Here is a 20,909-nt window from a genome sequence, read left to right on the forward strand (position 1 = left end):
TTGCCATAGTAACGGGCCCCGGCAAACTTTACCCACTGCTTCCAAAAGTAACTTTTCAGAAATGCCTCCCAACCAACCCCAACATTACCTGGTTAAAAATATAAACACAATGCCATATGACCTATATGAGTCCATTTTTATTTCTTTTAGATTTTTTTTGGGGGTTAACTTTTAATTTTTTTTAACCTCAAGTCAAAAACAATAAATCTAAACATTTGAACTGTATTAAATTTGCAATTTTTGAAAAAAATAAAACCGATTTTTGTTGTGTGTGTTTTCTATTTTGCTATAGAGCCTAAAGTCTTCAGCAAAAAAAAATATACAAAGGATAAAAAATATTTCTCTTCTAAAATGCCCCTTTAAAAATAAATAATAAAAATTGCATTGTAATGTTTTATTTTTTATTACGTTTCAACCAGCTGTATTTGATTTTTTTTAAATATAATGTTTTTCTTTTAATTATCTAAAAAATGAAATATTAAAATGTTTTTGAATTTTTCAAGTGATTCTTAAACATATTTTCAACACATTGGTGGGATGACTTTGTATGAAACTTTTTGTAAGGAGTGAAGTCACTGACTGCAGCTGTGGTATTAACATTCTACTGAATAATTAGATCAGACGGAAAAAGGATGAGCCATACAATGAAATATAGTGATCTAAAGAAAGTCATTAAACAGATTATACTGATGGCCGCCTACTGTGCCCCATTAAAGTAGGGGAATGAGAGCACCTAACACTTGTTGCTTCCAGTATAAGTAAATACTTTATTACAGTGCCCAATAAAGTATTACCCACAAATACTGTTCATATGAAAATGTGAATACGACTGAAAATGATCTGTGAAACGGTAGAATATATAAATACGTGTGTGTGTGTGTGTATGTGTGTGTGTGTGTGTGTGTGTGTGTGTGTGTGTGTGCACTAGACAGATGATACTAAAGTATGCAAATAAAAAAAGATACATTTTATTTATTTAATATATTTATTTAATATATTTATATAATTATTTTTATATATCTATATATGTTAAAAGATCTATATCTATATATATATGTGTGTATATATATATATATATATATATATATACATAGATATATATTTTACATATATATATATATATATATTTATATATATATATATATATATATATATATATAGATATAATATCTATCTATATAGATATATAGATATATATATAGACATAGATATCTATATTTATCTATATATCTATATCTATATATTTATCTATATATATATATCTAGATATAGATAGATAGATAGATAGATAGATAGATAGATAGATAGATAGATAGATAGATAGATAGATAGATAGATAGATAGATAGATAGATAGATAGATAGATAGAAATTTGTTGTTAATTTTTATTCTGGCTCCAGTTTATAATTTAAATTTATTGATTTTGACTTATTTTAGGACCATATGTCACTCGAAGTCATCCGGCCTTTTATATAGAAATATATTATATGTAAGTGTTTAACAAGTTCTACAAGTTCTATTTTAGTTTTAAAGGATTCGTAGCAAAGATAAAAGTAAAAAAAACTTTATCAGAGGCACAAAGATGATACCCTTGTGTTTTCATTATTTTTTTATACGACTTAGTTACTAACTTCAGATGTAATGTTCAGCTGCTTAAGCAATTAATACATCAATCTAGTGGCTCTTTATAGTACAACTAAATAGGACCTCTGTGAGTGTGGGGGTGGCGAATGGTATCCATATTCAGAAGTCTATGGCATCTTTATTGGATCCTTATGAGTATAGATAGGACTGGTTCCTTCAAAAAGTAGCAAAAAGTAAAACATTTTGAAAATCTAAAAATTTTTATAAATTCAAAGATAATGTCCAATATAATCGTATATGTACAACTGTATGGATATCAAACTAGTAGTACAGGGATTATGTCTTAAAAGAAGATACTGTCCTAATAACTGGGGTCTGGGGAGCAACTATTCATATCTTATACACAATATAACATATAGATACTCAATATTATATATTTCACTAGTACAAATACATTAGTAGAAATATAATTTTTATATGTTTATACATATAAAAATATATTTTTGTTACTACATTTGTATCAAATTTTAGCTAACGGATTGATTCCAAGCAACAGGTGTAATAACTTAAAAAAGTTACAGAAGTTACTACTAAACAAAAAAATATAAAAAAATATTGAAATCGTATAAACAATTATCTAAGAAGCTTATAAGCATTACTCTAGAAATGAATTGACATGATTCCCAGGCCATCTCATAGAAAATATGATCTGTCTAGGTGAATGAAGAATTCTGACGTAATGACTGCACAAAACAACAAAAACAAAAATAAATTAATATTAAAAAATATTGTAAAAAAATAATATAGTCACGTGCAGCCCTCGGCGAGATAATTTAGTAGTTAGGTTAATTTGACACGATTATTATATAATTAAAAAACAATATTAAAAAAAAGTTCCCCAAGTCAGGGGACTCTTGGGGAGCCCCAGAAATGAACCGGTTAATGAATGTAGTTGCTTAAGCCAAAACTTGAACTAACCTGTGGAATCCATGTCTGGTTCCTCCAATAACCCACAATGCATGATCTTCCCATGGGCAGAACCAAGACCAAAATCCTAGGGGATGCGAGACCCCCTATCTCAGTGAAGGGAGCAAGGAGTGAAAATGGACACTTGGTAAATCCAGCAGGGCAGAGACAGACCAGTCACAATGTTTGCTGATGTTGCATGGGAAAAAGCATCATTTTATAAGAGCCCTGATGGGAGACATGTCATTGATAGGCCAGGCTGCCTGATGAATGGCTGGTAGTCAGATGGGGATGTGGCAAGACTCTCTGTGAAGCCCATTGTGGTGCTGTTTTGAATAATAAAGACTTTCCTCTAAAAAGGGGGGCTTAAATCTACGCAATCCCAGCACTTCAAGCCCCCTTTCTATTATAAAACCTCTTTTTTTTTTATTACTTATACTTCCACGGGCTTGTCCTCCCTTCCTTACATAAACTGATGTTTGCTCTACACAAATCAACACTCAATTGTACGATGCAAAAACTCTCGCACCGGATCCTGGCTGCCGTTAATTAGACATAACTGTGCTGTTAGATGTAATAATTTACACATGTTGTTGAATATCTGCCCTTCATATGTCATACATTACGTGTGTGGGGAACTAGGGCTGTACAGCAAACGGCAAAATACAAAATAAGAAATAGAATAAAAAAAGTGTAAAACATAAAAAAACAAAAAGTTGCAACTACAAACTTTCGGAAAGTGTTTGGATTTAGGGTCTTTCATCTCTTGGGTCTCAACTGAATTACATTGTGGCAGGTGATAGTCTAACTTTGGCAGATTTTAAAGGTAGCAGAGTTTTAGGAGTTGGAATTAGATGTTAAAAGTGAAAAGCCAGGGCTTTGGGGCGATGATAAAGTGGCTGCTTTTTTTTTTTTTTTTTTTTTTTAAGGAAGGAAAATCTGTGATTAGAATATGAATAGAACTCCAACAGGGAAAGAGAAAAGAGATTACAGATGAATTGCTTTCACCGTGTATACGGGCACTGCTCCCTCCTCCGCAAACAGCAAACTATACCAGCGTTACACAGGAAACAAGGCAGCTCTTACTAAATCACTTTCCCTTACATACAATTTACCAGTCACTATTAATACTAATATTTATATATAGTTCACGGAAACGACTCGTTGGCATTGCCACTTGTTTGCAAGAAAACCTAAAAAGTTGTTTTAATTTGCTTATTTATAATTTTTATTTTGTTCTATCCAAGGCTGAGGCTAGATGGCGAATTGCTATGTAAATCAAAGCGCAAGTCTTCATGTATGTCACATTCTACGGAACTCAATTACATGGGTACTGAATACAGTGCCCTAGACGGCAATGGGCACATACTGTAAGCACACAGAGGGTTTTTTTTTCTGTGAGAAAAAAACGAAATCGGCGTGTGACATCCTGTACTATGTAAGTATTCTAGAATTGCTTCTAGAGGAGAATACGTTGTCTCATGGAGGCACCATACGGTGGCACCCAAGGTACATACAGGTCCATAATATGGCATTGCAGTGTGCATCACATGATGAAACTTGAAGGGGATTTGCAACTTGTCCCCCCTAGCAGAGGCGCAACGTGATGCTCCTGGGACCTCACGCCAAATCTGTAATGGGGCCCCCAAACGTCACATCTCATTTATAGTAGCTGTCTTCTTAAATAGAAGAGGTGCCATCGGGCTCCCGCAGGCACTACGGCTCAGACGCCACCACTGACTACAGTGATCCCCAGTCAATTCTATGGAAGTCATGCCAAATGTTTCTATCAACTGTCATGGTCACTTTAAGTCACACAGATTATGGGATTCAATGTATATCTATTAAGCGCAGTATAATTTTTTGATTATGAGTCTACCATAGACTACAGCTAAAGCTGCCCATACACATTAAGGCTATGTTCACATGGAGTTTTTCTTCGAGTTTTTTTTACGTGGAAACCGCGCCAAAAAAACTAGTCAAAAACGGCCCGAAAATGCCTCCCGTTGATTTCAATGGGAGGCGGGGGCGGTTTTCTCCCGCGAGCGGTAAAACCTTCAATGGGAGGCAGAGAAAGCGTATATATCGCTGCGTTTTATGCCCGCGGCTCTCAATGGCCGTGGGTGAAAAACGCAGCGAAAAACGCTGCAAAAATCAGCGTGCAGTGAGAGGAAAATCTGCCTCAAACTTCCAAACGGAATTTTGAGGCAGAAATTCCGCCTGCAAAAAACTCAGTGTGAACATAGCCTAAATCTGCCCTTATAGATGTTGCCACTTGACAGATGTTGGGGGAAACGAGGTTTGAACATGTTGGATTTCAATATGTCCGATAGTTTGTTCCACCAAGAGCTAAGTCACTGTCAGAAGTGTGTGGCAGCAGCTTGTCTCCATCACCCTACTGAAACAAACATGCATGCTCGGCCAAGTTTAGCATGCTTGCTTATATGGAGGTCAGGGGAGATAGATAATCTGTTCAGCCCACAGCTATCTTAAGGTCCTTTTACACGGGCCAATGATCGGGCAAACGAGTGTTCATACGAACGCTCATTCCCAATTATTGCCCTATATAAATGGCAACAATCAGACGATAAACGATCAAACGCTTGTTCATCGACTAGATCAGTCGATGAACAAGCGTTTGATCGTTTATCGTCTCATTGTTGCCGTTTATATAGGGCAATAATTGTTATTGTTGTTTACGCAGCGAATAAAATAGTCGCTAGTCGGCAGGACATCTCCCAGTGTAAACAGGCAGATGTGCTGCCGACATGATGGAATTGTATGGGGACAAACGATCGTAGTAATGATCGCTCGTCAACTCACCCATAACCGATCATTGCTCCTTGTGAAAGGAGGAAACAAGTGCTGATCAACGAGCTGTCTTGATGATCGGCGCTCGTTTTCACAGCCCATATTGACTGGTGTGAAAGGACCCTTATCTGTATGGCCGGCTGTAGTTAGAATAAGAGATTGATCACAGGTGATTTCAGAAGCTCAGGACAAAGAAACATCAAGATGATCGGTGTCTTAAGAAGTGCAAAAGTCAAGGCAGTAGAGCTCCAGTCCAATTGTTACACGTATGGAGAAATTCTCTGGTAGAACTGTCATTGTTGGATTAGTTCTCTGCACAAGGCCCATATTACAAGGGGATTTGTAGTCACCCGTTGCACATGATGCAGGATCAGTGCCGTACTGGCACCAAAATACCACCCTGCCACTTGGCGGAACAACCCAATAACTGAATTATCTCAGTATTACTGAATGGGCGGCATTGGACTATGTAGAGGAAGACTACGTAGCAGAAGTTACAAAGAGGTGAGGGGCCCCATAGCAAAGATTAGAAAGGGGCCCAATAGCAAAGAAAATAAATTGGGCCACCCTTTGGGGGGCACCCCAGGATAGGAGGACTTGATGATTGTTTGCCCTTATCTCCTTTCCATGATCCTTAGGGTATGTTCACACGCTAGACTAAAAACGTCTAAAAATACGGAGCTGTTTTCATGGGAAAACAGCTCCTGATTTTCAGACGTTTTTTAAGCCACTCACGATTTTCGCTGCGTTTTTCACGACCATTTTTGGAGCTGTTTTCAATAGAGTCTATAAAAAACGGCTCCTAAAACGTCTCAAGAAGTGACCTGCACTTCTTTTTTGCGGCCGTTTTTTTACGCGGCCGTTTTTCAAACGGCCGCGTAAAAAAACGGCCCTTTGGAACTGAACGCCGTTTTTCCATTGCAATCAATGGGCAGATGTTTGGAGGCGTTCTGCTTCCGACTTTTCGGCAGTTTTTTGCCATTTACGGCCCGAAAAATGGCCAAAAAAAGGCTGTGTGAACATATCCTTAGGGTTTAGCTTAATTCTTGACACCCATATTACTTAACGCTGTAGGACCTTTGCACAGGTTCTCACCACCCATTAAAATAAGGAATACTGCCAATCTGTGCTGGCCCCCCTCTTCACAGGGGTCCCGTAGCTGCTACATGATCTGCTTCTTTGGTACGTACTCCCTTGGAGTCACCATGTAGTCTGGACCATTGCATATATGGGTTACAAAACTTGGCAGTAATGATCAATATGTGTTTTAAAAAGACCGTTATACCACGCATACTTCATTTATTATTGAATTGATAAGTGGCCCTTCAGATAACCCAGTGGTGGCATCATGTGGAGGTATAGGCACAACAGGAAGTGTGCCCTCTGTCTATAGCCTCTCTCCAGTCATTACCACTTTCCTACTAATGACGTGGTGTTGGAGTGATGCCACTGTCTAGGGCTCATTAAGATCTCATTAGAGCTGACAGGTGCAGGCGTGGAGCCCGACATCAGACACTCACCAGGCCAGGGGCTCAGCCTTTTCTGTTTCCACATTACTGTAGGTGATGTCCAAACCTTTAAGCCAATTACTGCAGATAAAGCAGAGCTGGTTGGGCTACATCTGACCAGGCCTTTTCTTTACTGGAGTCAATGAATGAATGGAGACCTGTTCCTTTATTATAGTGCAACAAAGAAGCAACTTACAGATAAGAAAAAGAGACAACATATTAGTGGCCATTGTACATGGGGTCAGGGGATGGTTGTAATATATTGATTCATCCAAATAATTATGCAATTATCTGAATCCTTTAGATATGAGTTTCTACTGGGTATTAAGAGTTCAGAATATTTATCTATCTATCTATCTATCTATCTATCTATCTATCTATCTATCTATCTATCTCATATCTATCTATCTATCTCCTATCTATCTATCTATCTCATATCTATCTATCTATCTATCTATCTATCTATCTATCTATCTATCTATCTATCTATCTATCTATCTATCTCATATCTATCTATCTATCTATCTCATATCTATCTATCTATCTATCTATCTATCTATCTATCTATCTATCTATCTATCTATCTATCTCATATCTATCTATCTATCTATCTATCTATTTCATATCTATCTATCTATCTATCTATCTATCTATCTATCTATCTATCTATCTATCTCATATCTATCTATCTATCTATCTATCTCATATCTATCTATCTATCTATCTATCTATCTATCTATCTATCTATCTATCTATCTATCTCATATCTATCTATCTCATATCTATCTATCTATCTATCTATCTATCTATCTATCTATCTATCTCATATCTATCTATCTATCTCATATCTATCTATCTATCTATCTATCTATCTATCTATCTATCTATCTATCTATCTCATATCTATCTATCTATCTATCTATCTATCTATCTATCTATCTATCTATCTATCTATCTATCTATCTATCTATCCATCTCTCTCTCTTTCCTAGCGATCTCTCTTTCCTAGCGATCCCTCTCTTTCCTAGCGATCTCTCTTTCCTAGCAATCGCTCTCTCTTTCCTAGCGATCTCTCTCTCTTTCCTATCTATCTCTCTCCTAGCGATCTCTCTCCTATCTATCTCTCTCCTAGCGATCTCTCTCTCTCCTATCTATCTCTCTCCTAGCGATCTCTCCCTCTCCTATCTATCTCTCTCCTAGCGATCTCTCTCCTATCTATCTCTCTCCTAGCGATCTCTCCCTCTCCTATCTATCTCTCTCCTAGCGATCTCTCTCCTATCTATCTCTCTCATATCTATCTATCTCTCTCCTATCTATCTCTCTCTTTCCTAGCGATCTCTCTCTCTTCTCTCTCTCTCTCTTTCCTAGCGATCTCTCCCTCCCTCTCTCTCTCTCTCTCTTTCCTTGCGATCTCTCCCTTTCCCTCTCTCTCTCTCTATCCTTGCAAAAGTATTCTGTTTTGTTATATTGCAAACTTGAATTAAATTGGATTTTTGGTGGCGTTTGTACGATTTGATTAACACAACATGCCTACTACTTTAAAAGGTGCAAAATATTTTTTACTACAATAATACTACTAATAATAATAAAGACTAAAAACAAATAACTTTATAGTCCATAAGTGTTCACCCCCTGAAAGTCAATACTCTTAGGCTTTGTTCACACTGAGTTTTTTTGCAGGAGGAAAATTCTGCCTCAAAATTCAGTTTTCCGCGATTTTCGCTGCGGTTTTCGCTCGCGCCCATTGAGTGCTACGGGCAAAAAACTCCACTAAATACGCTTTCTCTGACTCCCATTGATGTCAATTGGAGGTCAGAGGCGTAACCGCGTGAATATAGGGCATGTCCCTTCAATGGGAGGCATTTTCGGACGGTTTTTGACGAGTTTTGCGGAGAGGTTTTCCGCGCCAAAAAACTCGTCAAAATACTCTGTGTAAACAGGGCCTTAGTCTCTTGGATATTGTCTCTATTACTTAGCACATCCAGACACTGGAATTTGTGCCCATTATTCCAGGCAAAACTGCTCCAACTCCTTCAAGTTAGCTGGGTTGTGTTTGGTTGTGTTGTGCGTTGTGTTGGGTTGTGGTTGTGTTTGGTTGTGCGTTGTGTTTGGTTGTTTGGGTTGTGGGTTGTGTTGCGTTGTGTTTGTGTTGTGTTGGGTTGTGGGTTGTGTTGGTGCACAGAAGTCTTGCCACAGATTATCAATTGGATTGAGGTCTGGACTTTAACTAGGCCATTCCAAGAAATGTAAAAGTTTCCCCTTAAACCCCTCCAGTGTAGCTTTATTAGTATGTTTATTATTTAGGGTTATTTTCCTGTTGGAAGTTGAACCTTCGTCCCTTTCTCAAATCGCTGCAGACTGAAATAGATTTTCCTCAAGAATTGTCTTGTATTTACACCATCCATTTTTCCTTCATTCCTGACCAATTTTCCAGTCCCTGCCCCCGCAGCATGATGCTGCCACCACCACCGCGCTTCACTGTGTGTGTGTGTGGGGGGGGGGGGGGGGGTTAGAGAAGTGTTGGGTTTGCACCACACAGCATTTCCCATGATGGACAAAAAGTTCAATTTTAGTCTCATCTGACCAGAGGACCTTCTTCCATGTGTTTGGGGCGTCTGCCACATGCTTTTTGACAAACTTAAAACGTAAATTCTTACGTTTTTTTTTTGTTTTTTTTAGCAATGGCTTTTTTTTCTGGCCACTCTTTGATAAAGCCCCACTCTGGGGAGTGTACGACTTATAGCGGTCCTATGGGGAGATACACTGTGGATCTTTGGAGCTCTGTCAGTGTTATCGTTGTTTTTTTTGTTGAATCTGATTAATGCCCTCCTTGCCCGGTCTGTGAGTTTTGGTGGGCGGCCTTCTCTTGGCAGGTTTGTAGTTGTGCCATATTCTTTGCAATTTAAAAAAAAAATGGATTTAATGGTGCTCCGTGAGATGTTCAAAGTTTGGATAACTTTTTATAACCCATCCACGATGTATACTTCTCCATAACTGGGTCTCTGACCTGTTTGGCGAGCTCCTTGGTCTTCATGTTGCTTAGTGGTGTTGCCGACTTATGGGCCTATCAGAACAGGTGTATTTATACTGACGTCTATCTATTTGGAGATAAGTGGAGGTTCCCTGAATGTGCTCTATGTCAAGTTGGAGGATAAATTAAAGGGGTGTTCTGGGGTTAAGGACCACCCCCAAGCCATTATACAGTATATATTTATTGCACAGGTTTAAGCAGACTGCCTGAGCTCCAAGGCAACTGAAAAGTGGACCATTTGGACCATGTGGCCCTGAAGGCCCAAAATACCCTAGAACTGAACCATTTCAAATGTAAAAAGAAAAGATTTTACAATATGAATTTTGAAAACCTTTTGAATTCTGGAGCAAACCAGCGTCTCTGCTCCGCACTGATCCCTGCTGTTTTTTAGTGAGTATGTGGTAACGTCCGTACCTCATCAGGTCCCCTGACCACGTCGGACAATCACAGTCCACCACTTTGATGTTTCGTTCAAAGTGATGTCACATCATATGATGGCAATTGGCCTCTGAGGCGGGTGACACAACATTGCATGAACATCGCATCACCTTTCACTTAGTGGACAACATTTTGCGGTGGGGAGCGTGACCATGGGAACGGCGTGGCTTTAAAATAAAAAAGTGGACCCACATCCTGGAAATCCCCTTTAATGGTGGAATTTCTATTACAGGCACTCTAAAGCCAGAAATGCATGAAAAACCCTGAAAAATCATCTATTAGCCATGAACATCTTATACAAACCCAACATCTGGAGCGCAGGATAGGGCAGGGCTTAGTTAAGAAGGTAGGGATTAGCTTTGCTCCATTAACCCCTTATGGACCAGGCCATTTTTAGATTTCCCTCCCCGCATTCCAAGTGCCTAACTTTTTTATTTTTCCGACAATGGAGCAGTGAGTGGGCTAATGTTTTGTGGGGCGAGCTGTAATGTTTATTGGTATATACTATTTTTTTTTTTTAACCACTTTTTATTCACATTTTTTTTTTTTTTAGACCTAAGAAACACAAAAAAGCAGCACTTCTGAAGTTTGTTTTTTTCACAGCATTTATCCTGCGGATTAAACAATGTTATATTGTAATAGTTCAGACTTTTACAGATGCGGCAGTATCAATTATGTTTGTTTTATTACATTACTTTAGAGGAAGGATGGGAAAAGGTTGTTTTTTTTTTTTAACTATTTTGAAACATTTTGAACTATTTTATCATTTTGTTTAGTCCTCCAGTGGGCTCCAACAAGCGATCATTGGATCGCTGTTACAATACAGTGCAATACAATATTATTGCAGTATATTGTGATTTTTAAAGGCGTCATAGGAGCAGAAAGATGGCAGCCATGGGGGCCTTCATGAACCATCGACACCCCACAAACGCGTCAAAAAGGGGGGGCTGCCCCCTCTAATATCTTAGATGCCTCAGTCGCTATTGCCACTGCATCTAAGTGGTTAAGTGGTTAAAGGGGTTTTCCACCTTCTGACAACTGATGACCTATCCACCGGACCCCGCACAGATCAGCTGGTCCGGTGCCTCCATGCACCGGACATACATGCCGAAAGCAGTTGGCTCCAGCCACAGAATAGAGGCTGAGCAGCAGTACAGCAGCTCTGCTCCCACCCAAGTGAATAGAAGCAGGGCTGCAGTTGGGCAGCATGGCCACTATACCATGTACAGCGCCACCTGCTTCCGGGCTCCTTATCTAGCATTATGTGCCATAACATCCGGTGCCTGCAGGCCACTGGAGCGGCTTAATTGTGTGGGGTCCGGGTGTCAGACCCGCACTGATGACCTATCAGGTGGATAGGTCATCAGTCTTCAGAAGGTGAAAAACCCCTTTAAGCTGCCAGGATCCGAGTTATCTAGGATCCTGGCCGTAAGTGCGAGGTGTCAGCTGTAATACACAGCTGACACCTGCAGAGTATGGAGCAGACTCAGCCCATGAGCCTGCTCCATACTTCACCATGATGTACAGTTTCGTCATGCTGCATCTAGGGGTTAAAGATAGAGCAGCGGGGGAAGATTTTTGCTGCAGCAAGCTGCCTCCCAGCCAGGAATAAAACAGTTTTTAGGCTGTGTACACCTTTGAAGACTTTATTTTTTTTTACTAAAACAGTGTATTTTAGTGTTTAGTTCAACTCGGAAATTTGTTTTTACTAAAAAAAAAAAAGTTATTACAGCTTCTATGTATCCTGGATACACGACTGTATGTTGCTCTGAAACCTGAATCCGTCAGGTCAGCGGGACTGACGTCTTCGGTGACAGCGGGTCCTGTGTGTCTCTGACATGGATCCAACTGTTATCCATCACAACTTACATGTGATCGCTAACCGGTGTATCCTGCGTGTCAGAGACAAGCAGGACCTGCTGTCCGTCCCGCTGACCTGACTGATTCAGGTTCCAGCGCTAGATACAGCTTCTATGTCTCCAAAATGCTGTATCTGAAAAAGTAAAAAAGTTTTTTTTTTTAATAAAAAACAAATTACAAATTTGCACTAAACGCTAATATACAATTTTAGTAAAAAATATGAAAATAAAATAAAAAGTCTTTAAAGGTTTACATAGCCTTTTAGTCCCTTCCCTTTCCCAAATTGTTCTATTTGTATTACAATTTGATACAGTGAATGCTCAGGGATATTATAGTAAATCCTGTTGGTATTTTAGTGTAAGTGAAGCGGTCTTCTAGCACTCAAATAGGGTGCACTTTAAAACGCCATGTGTATATACCATCAAGTCAACTATACGTAATGCCCATTATTTTTGGTTACAGTCCCTTAAATTGTGAACTGCCTGCTGTTAGCCACTGGTGCATCTGGGGGTAGTTGAATTTACTGTAGAGGTTACATAGCCCCACCGAGTATTATGCTGCTTAACCAGACCAGATTGTGCGCACACTGTGAGTCTACACATCCCTGCAGAGATTTTCTCCTGGGCTTTCACAAATAATGTACCATAACTAGGACTGTCACCTCCTTCTCCGAGAGGTCACGCAGACCGCTGGGACATAAACAACACTGCTCAGTATGAGGGATCCCTATATATTACATTGATATTATGCCTTGTAATAGCCCGAAAGTGTAGATTACCTAATCTAATATATTCTCTCTCAGGGATGAGATTACTTCTGTGTTTTAATTTCTTTCTTAAAGCCATGTGGTATTGGTGAACATCATGAATTACCAGTCATGGTATAACTACATAGACACAGTAGGCCGGATAAAGTTTTTAATTTTCTAGTCTTCATTCCCATCTATGGGACCACCCCTCCCTTATTGGGAGAACAGAGGTCCCCGGAGTCCTGTTGAGCGAGTCAAGGTGGCCGCGTACCGGTGGATACCTAATCAATGTGCGCGGCCCTCTCCATGTAAGTCCATAGGAGTGAACAAGCTCCATTTGGACTCCTTCTGTATGTGGCCACCTTGACTTGCTGAATGGGGGTCAGTAGAACTCTGCTCTCCTAAAAGGTGGCTGTCCTCACCTATCAGACATAACAATATAAAGTTCCAGGCGATTAAACCTTGAAAACTGTACAAGTATTAGAGAAACTTTTGCCTGCAGTCCCCAACCTTTTTTTAACCAAGGACCAGATTCATGCAAGACAATTTTTCCACAGACCAGCGGGGATGGGGGGGGGGGGGGGGAGGAAATCGGCATTTCGGGTCAGTTCACACATTGCGTAAATACTGCGGATTTTCCGCAACAGATAAAGTGGATGAGATAGAAAAAATCTCATCCACACGCTGTGTAAACAGTGAGCGGAAAAAACGCTCAAAATTGGCCTGCGGTGCGGAGTTTTATTCCGCATTATATCAATTGTATTTGCGTAAAACGCTGCTTATTTGTTGCGGGTTTTCCCCATTGAATTCAATGGAGATGTAAAACCCACAACAAATAGCAGTTGTTGCTAAAATGCGGCAAAATCGCAGTGATCCCGCCGCAAAAAAACGGAACTTAAAAATAAAAAAAAATCTTATACTTACTCAGAAGTCTGTGTTTCTTTCTCCAGGACGGCCTCCTGTGATAACGATTCATCCCATGTGATCTCTGCAGCCAATCACAGGCTGAGACGCGGTCACTTGGGATGAAACATCATCCGAGGAGGCCGGCCTGTATGAGGTCAGAGGGCTGGCCTCCTGGGAAGACGCTTCATCCCATGTGACCACTGCTGCAGCCAATCAACGTCACCCCAGGAGGTTAGTCTGCTAGCAGGCCGGCTGAATGCTCAGCCGTTTTCTGCAGCGGACATTCCGGGTGAAAAACTGCACCACAATTTGGTGCGTTTTTTCGTCTGGAATTCCTTGCGGTTCTCAGGGAGGATACCAGATACAGCGGCCCGGTATCAAATGGTCCACAGCCCAGTATTGGTCCGCGGCCCGATGTTTGGGGGATCACCGTTTTAAAGCATACAGTATATTCAGACAAAGATAAAAACTTGACTATGATCCTTACATGCAGTATCTGTATGAAATCTCTCTCATAAGATCAGCTGTTAGCGCTCCAGACTTCTAACTTTATATTGTGTGGGAGGAAGGAGCTGTCTGACCGCTCCCACTGTCAGCCATAATTGCACTCATGAAGATGCTTGCTGGCAATTGGTCACCCAAAGTGTCCGCCCCTCCCTCAGCTCTCCCTGGCAGTCAGTCACGGTGAGGCCAGGTTCACACGTAGTGTAAATACTGCGGATTTTCCGCAACGGATTTCATTGCGGAAAAACCTCAGCGCAATACAGTAGCAGCCGAGTGTATGAGATTTGGATAAATCTCTTCCACACGTTGCATAAAAAAATCCTGCTGAAAAAACGTTCATAAAAAGACCTGCACTGCGGTTTTCTAATCTTCCGCATGTCAATTTATGTTGCCGAATCGTTTGCTTTCCGTAGCAGGTCTGGAAAAACCCATAGCAGGTAAAACCCGCAACAAATAGAGGGAATTTTTTTGCAGGGGAAATTTTTTTAAAAATTTGTTTTGTCACTCATCTGGGGCCTGAATGAATAGGGGGTTTGGGGTGTTAATGAATTTTGGGGTGCGGTCTGAATTTCCCATTAACAAATAATAATAAATCATTCTATAAATAGCCCTACCAAGTTTCCAAAATGTTAACAAGATGATACCGTTACGGCTGTTGTCCAGCTAGACCCTTCACTTGACCAGACCCCGGTAGGCGAGGATCCCGGCACTAGAGGATTGGTTGGCTACATCATAACCCCAATGCTGTAGAGGCTGGCACCATCCACTGCGGACCCACTCACAGGGTTATGGGGTCAGAAGCAGCTGTCACAATATTGCAACAAGTCATTGCTGTTAATAGAAAATAGCTCTAGGCCTCTCTTCTGATATCTATCAGGCCGCTATTCATAAAGGAACAGAGATTTACTCCACAGGCGAATCACAGGCCAGGGACTCGCCTCCGACTCCCACTGAGACAATCTAGAAAGTTCAGAGGAATATTCAGAGCATGTTAGGCAAGTGCTGCAGACACGTATGGCCGACTGTGCACCGGTCCTGGGAAAAGTGATCACAGTCACAGGGGAGATTAGAAGACTCCGTACCTATTGTTATACTTTATACACCACATTCAAAGAGCCGGGGGGAACCAAGATATCTCCTGTCCATCACTGAGAACACAATAATGTTATACCTTGTATCTCTCTTATAATCTCCATCTAGAAGGATTATTATGGATGAAGCAAACCTACGACGACAGCTGCGGGAAAAACTATCCCATTTCTGAAGAATTCTAGTCAGCGACCAAAAGTCTTCTGCAAGTAGTGACCTCTGCTGGTTATAAGTAGAAATTGCATTCAATTGTTGATCTTTATTACCATGCTATGGGATAATGAGGATATTATAGATGCTAATATGAGTTACTTTTACCGCTAAAAACACAAATATATTGGGCAGCCCGGCAATGCTGGTAGATTTGTATAGAAAAAAACACTACTAGATCGCGGTGCAATACCATAAGGAACTGGGGAAAGATGTCTAAGGCGCACACAGAAATCATAGGGTCCCATAGCAAAATTCAGGACAGGCCCACCCTCACTGAAAGCGCTGACAAAAAAAATTAAAAATGTTAAATACATTTTAATGCCCACCATCATTTTACAATAGATCTTTAAAGCGGCTCAGTGCTGCTCTTCGCATACATAGAGCTCGAATTCCCGTTTCCCTTTACATAGTTAAAATTGATAAAATATTGGCTCCTTCACCCACCACTAGAGGGAGCTAAATGCATATGGATTTATACAGCTAATATTGAACTCAATGGGAACTGTAAATATGTTGTATGCAGAAAAGCTCCCCCTAGTGTCAGTTGCAGGAAAATACAGTGTGGGGAAATGTATGAGTGGCTTTTAAGACACTGGCTGCACGTGCAGATACAGAAGATTCTGCTGCCTGTATCTGTGCATATGTTGAATGTGTTTAGCCATGGTTCAGCGCCAGCGCATAAGAGCAGGCAGCCGGTTACATGGCCAAATTACCTGACCACTGCCATTTTGGACGGGATAATTGCATCATACATTGTTTACTGAGCCAGGAGTAGCCAGGGACCCTGAAATAAAATGCAGGGGTGAGTGATGGGACTATTTACAGAGCAACCGTTTTAGAGACTTCATTAGAAAGTGGCCAATCCCTTCTATCTAAAGAGCGCTGGAGTAAAATGCGCCGAATTTATTAATTTCTGGCAAATTATAGTTTAGGTAAAATTATAGTCAATTTGTCAGGCTGCTGCATATCACACCCCCTCCAGCTATGACCCACCCACTTTTTTGTTTTGCTAATCTGTTTTATAAAACGCCTCTCAACCCAAATCAATGTCATCTTTGGGCTAGTGCCTTAATGGGGTTGTCCAGGATTAGAAAAAAATGGCAGCTTTCTTCTAGAAACAGCGCCACATCTGTCCATGGGTTGTGTCTTGTATTGCAGGGCAGCTTCATTGAAGTGAATGTGGCTAAGCTGCAAGACCACACGCAACCTGTGAACAGGTGTGGTACGGTCTTTGGAAGAACGCAACCATGTTTTTCTAATTTTGGACAACCCCCTTAATTTTAGGTGGATTTTGCCTATAAACATGCAGGATGCACCTGTTATCCATCACATCTAAGTTCATCTTAGATGTGATGGAGAACAGGTGGATCCTGGGTGTCAGAGACACTCAGGACCCGCTGACACTGAACCCGTCAGGTTTGCGGGACTGACTGATTCAGGTGATATCGAACAATACAGCTGCTCTGCATGCAGAATACAAAGCAGCTGTATCTCAAAAAGTAAAAATAATCTTTAATAAAAACTAATTATAAAGTTACACCAATCACACTAACTGACCTATTTACAAAAACTCAACACCATTCTTTCAAGTAATAATATCAGACATGGTAACATGTAATGTCAAATTAAAAAAACTTTGATAAATTCCAAATACATTTTGCACATTTTAGGACGAGCCATTGTTCCTGGTCATAAAACAAGTTCATATATCGGCATTCTTTGCCGTTTGCTCACACACTCGCACTTTAACGGATCCTAATTAAACTTGAAACACCACAATAAATATCTTTAATGATCGCTGCCTTTCCCAGGAATCTTCCAAACCTCCGAGAGGGACTGTAGCTTTAAATTGGGCAACTGATTTAGGGTTTTCAGAGCCTTGTAAAGTGAATTGTGCGCCACATGTGGTACAACCTGATAAGTCCACTGTTCAGGGGGATAAGGAAGTAATCACGGCTGTAAAGAACTTTCTACAGTTACAAATGTCGTACGGATGCGGCTGAATCCCAGATCCAGGGTCTGCTAAATCCCCCCCTAGGAACGGCGTATTCTTCCATCGCAGCTGTCGCTGGACACCTGGAGACGTTATTTTCCTTTCACTACCAATGTGCATTCACTGTATGATTATTTTGTATCACCGGTTGTAAACAGACTCTCACACCGGACCGGTGTGCGTCACTAAAATTTAGGGTTTGTACACACGTAACGGAATTGTTGCAGAAAATTTCTGCAGTAATTCCATTGAAAGCAGCAGACTTTCCACTCCGGCAAAAACGCACCATTTACTGCGTTTTTGACTACAGGAAATGGTGCGTATTTTGCGGCGTTTTTCAAAATGTTGGGAGATGGCGACATGTCCTCTGAAAAACGCAATTGAGTCCACTTTCCGCAGCAGGAATTGACATGCTGCAGTCCGAAAAATACGCACCTCAGGTGAATATATGGTCGGAAAGTTTACACAGCGCGTGGATGAGATTTGTTAGATCTCACCCACTTTGCTGCTACGGTATTCTGCCGCGTATCTACCATACGCAATTCCGGACGGGAAATATGCAGCAATTTCGCTACATGTGGATGAGCTTGTGCAGATTAATTTTGTAGAACATATTAGGGAATTGCTTAACAAGCAATTCAATGGTATAAACAATAGCATTAGACTATGGTATGTCGGTTTATAGGCTCACACCAGGGCGGGGACAAGGGGCAAACAGAAGAGGCAGCCGCAAAGGGTGCAGGTGCGTCAATGTCCGAAATAACTTGATTAACAGTAGCCAATCATACAGGAGGATACGGCACGGCGAACGGATGGCCAGCTATAGGTTATAGGTCAATGGTCAGGCGATGTGGGTATATAGTGGCACTATGGCTGACAGTACGATCGCACTGGGGACGGCACAATTTGGCACAATTTGGCACATTTGTCTACAGATCAACTCCGATGGGGCCTTCATGGTCAATTACATAACAGTATTAGGGGAAAGTCCAGTGATGGAAATCTCCAAGTGCCAAAAGGAGTTGGATTTATTGAGTGGATGCTTCACAGAACATTGGAGTGCCTTCAGTTTAGGGTCGGGCTTCAGTCGCACGGACCCCGAATTATTCTATCTCCTAATTTTTTTTTACTACTACAGTTTTTAGATTTAATTTGCTGAAAGTTCAAAAGTGACTAAATGCCGTACTCCATGTAAACCTTTGCTTAAAGCAGTAGCAAATTTTTTTTTTTAACTACCATAAAATTTAGGTACGACAACTTGCATATACCGGGTAATCCAAACCAAGTACATGAGATAATTAGATTTACTGGAATATAGGAATGATGTAGATATCAAGAAAAGAGGAACCGCACCGGATGCTAAACTATTGGGTTTTCCAAATGGGGATGAGTTGCGATTACAGACACAGCCCATAAAACATGAGGGGCGCTGCTTCTGGGGGGGGGGGGGGGGCGACGACTTGTTTTTCTAATGCGGGTGATGTAGTTTCACATAATACACTATACATGTGCTCAACACTGCCACCTGGTGGAAACAAAGGGCTGCACAGCAGAAAAGTAAACAACCAGGCAATTTTCAATACAAAAGTAATGAGATAAACTGGTCCACAAGCCCAAACTCAATGTAGATACAGGTAATTTCTTGCTTCTAGTTTATTTAGTCGTGCTTATATAGTGCCGACATATTCTGCAGCGCTGTACAGAGATCGTCTGCACTCACACCATTTATAGATCTTCAACTCCTGTTGCCTGAATCAACTTGCCACCAATTTTAAAAAATAAATGCTACCGTTCAACAGGGCGAGTCTCCCTACATACTCTGACACTGTCCAATCAGTACTGACAATGTCAGAGCGAATGTCTATTGACAAGGAGAATGGTAGCACTTAGTTGTCAATTTATTCATACATTTCCAGGAGGAACAACAGAGGAAAATCTAGGTTATAGGAGTTCTAAGAGATGGTGGGACCATAACCATATACTCAGCATGTCACACATTTCCGTCCATTTATAGGATGCAAAATTTTGAACACCATGACAATGTCATCCAGCTTTATTACAGGTCACAGTCTATGATAGTATAAAAACACATAGACCTTAAAATAGGCCTCGTTACCCATAGCAACCAATCAGAGCTCAGATTTTATTTCTTAAATAGCTCTGGAAAAATGAAAGCTGCACTGTGATTGGTTGCTACGAGTTCTTTGGTTAGAGTTTTGATAATTGAGGCCTAGATAGATTATGATGTCCCGTTAATTGGAAACAAAAGCAACAAGCTTTGAAATGTGTCACATTCATATTTTATTACAATATGGCAGAGACGATGGTCATAAATCATCAACGTAACATCTCCTCACATCAATGGGGTTCAATGTTCTCTGAACATTTTATTATTTTACAAATATAATACACATGAGATTTGCGCCTCGCACATCTTGAAAAACCGATGTCCATCTGCCTGCACCTATGGCATAGAGCCAGTCCTACATACAGCAAGAGGTCCATAAATAAATCAGTGTCTGCCGCACACCGTCTCAGTCCTAATCCTTACTTCTCCCCGTTTGATTCATTTTTAACAAGAAGCCCGAGGTCTGTGGGATAATGGTCACTCATTGTATCTTGACAGCTTAAGCCTGGGTATGATATTCATCGACTGTAGTTCTTGGAACAGGAGTTTGCAGGCGTAAGGGATCCTCAGTGAAGATACGTGGCAGGATGATTTACAGTAATGACACCTAATGAAATATATACAGTGATTAGGAATAACTTCACAAATCGTAGTGGTGATGATATTAACGATGAGAGTGATGATTAAAATGATTGCGGACAGTATTTGTACTCATTACATACTGATGACCCTTGCACTCTTACCAGCATCACTACCTTCACTCACAATGACAAAACACACACTGACGACACTTGGTGGTGAGAATCATAATAGCGAGAGTGATCATGGGGGTGGTGGCGAGAGTGGAGGTGGCGGTGGAGAGAGTGAGGATGGCGGTGGAGAGAGTGAGGATGGCGGTGGAGAGAGTGAGGATGGCGGTGGAGAGAGTGAAGATGGTGGTGGTGAGAGTGAAGATGGTGGTGGAGAGAGTGAAGATGGTGGTGGAGAGAGTGAAGATGGTGGTGGAGAGAGTGAGGATGGCGGTGGAGAGAGTGAAGATGGTGGTGGAGAGAGTGAGGATGGCGGTGGAGAGAGTGAAGATGGCGGTGGAGAGAGTGAAGATGGCGGTGGAGAGAGTGAAGATGGCAGAG

The 20,909-nt window shown here is 40.8% G+C and overlaps 2 protein-coding genes across 3 annotated transcripts in view; both read right to left on the reverse strand.

Annotated features, from left to right (window-relative positions):
* The window catches only part of RFX4 (regulatory factor X4), a 66,114-nt gene extending 63,298 nt beyond the window's left edge, over positions 1 to 2,816 (reverse strand). For both annotated transcript variants that reach the window (XM_075856072.1, XM_075856071.1), the window contains exon 1: positions 2,563 to 2,816. In XM_075856072.1, the coding sequence (XP_075712187.1) occupies positions 2,563 to 2,605 (43 nt within the window). In that variant the 5' untranslated portion in view covers positions 2,606 to 2,816. The remainder of the gene's footprint in view (positions 1 to 2,562) is intronic.
* A 17,112-nt stretch (positions 2,817 to 19,928) lies between these two features.
* Positions 19,929 to 20,909, reverse strand: part of POLR3B (RNA polymerase III subunit B) — an 89,517-nt gene continuing 88,536 nt past the window's right edge. The window contains exon 28 of the mRNA XM_075856074.1: positions 19,929 to 20,386. Within this exon, the coding sequence (XP_075712189.1) occupies positions 20,257 to 20,386 (130 nt within the window). The 3' untranslated portion in view covers positions 19,929 to 20,256. The remainder of the gene's footprint in view (positions 20,387 to 20,909) is intronic.

This window comes from Rhinoderma darwinii, chromosome 3 (assembly GCF_050947455.1).
Source record: "Rhinoderma darwinii isolate aRhiDar2 chromosome 3, aRhiDar2.hap1, whole genome shotgun sequence".
In the NCBI taxonomy this organism is placed as follows: Eukaryota; Metazoa; Chordata; class Amphibia; order Anura; family Rhinodermatidae; genus Rhinoderma; species Rhinoderma darwinii.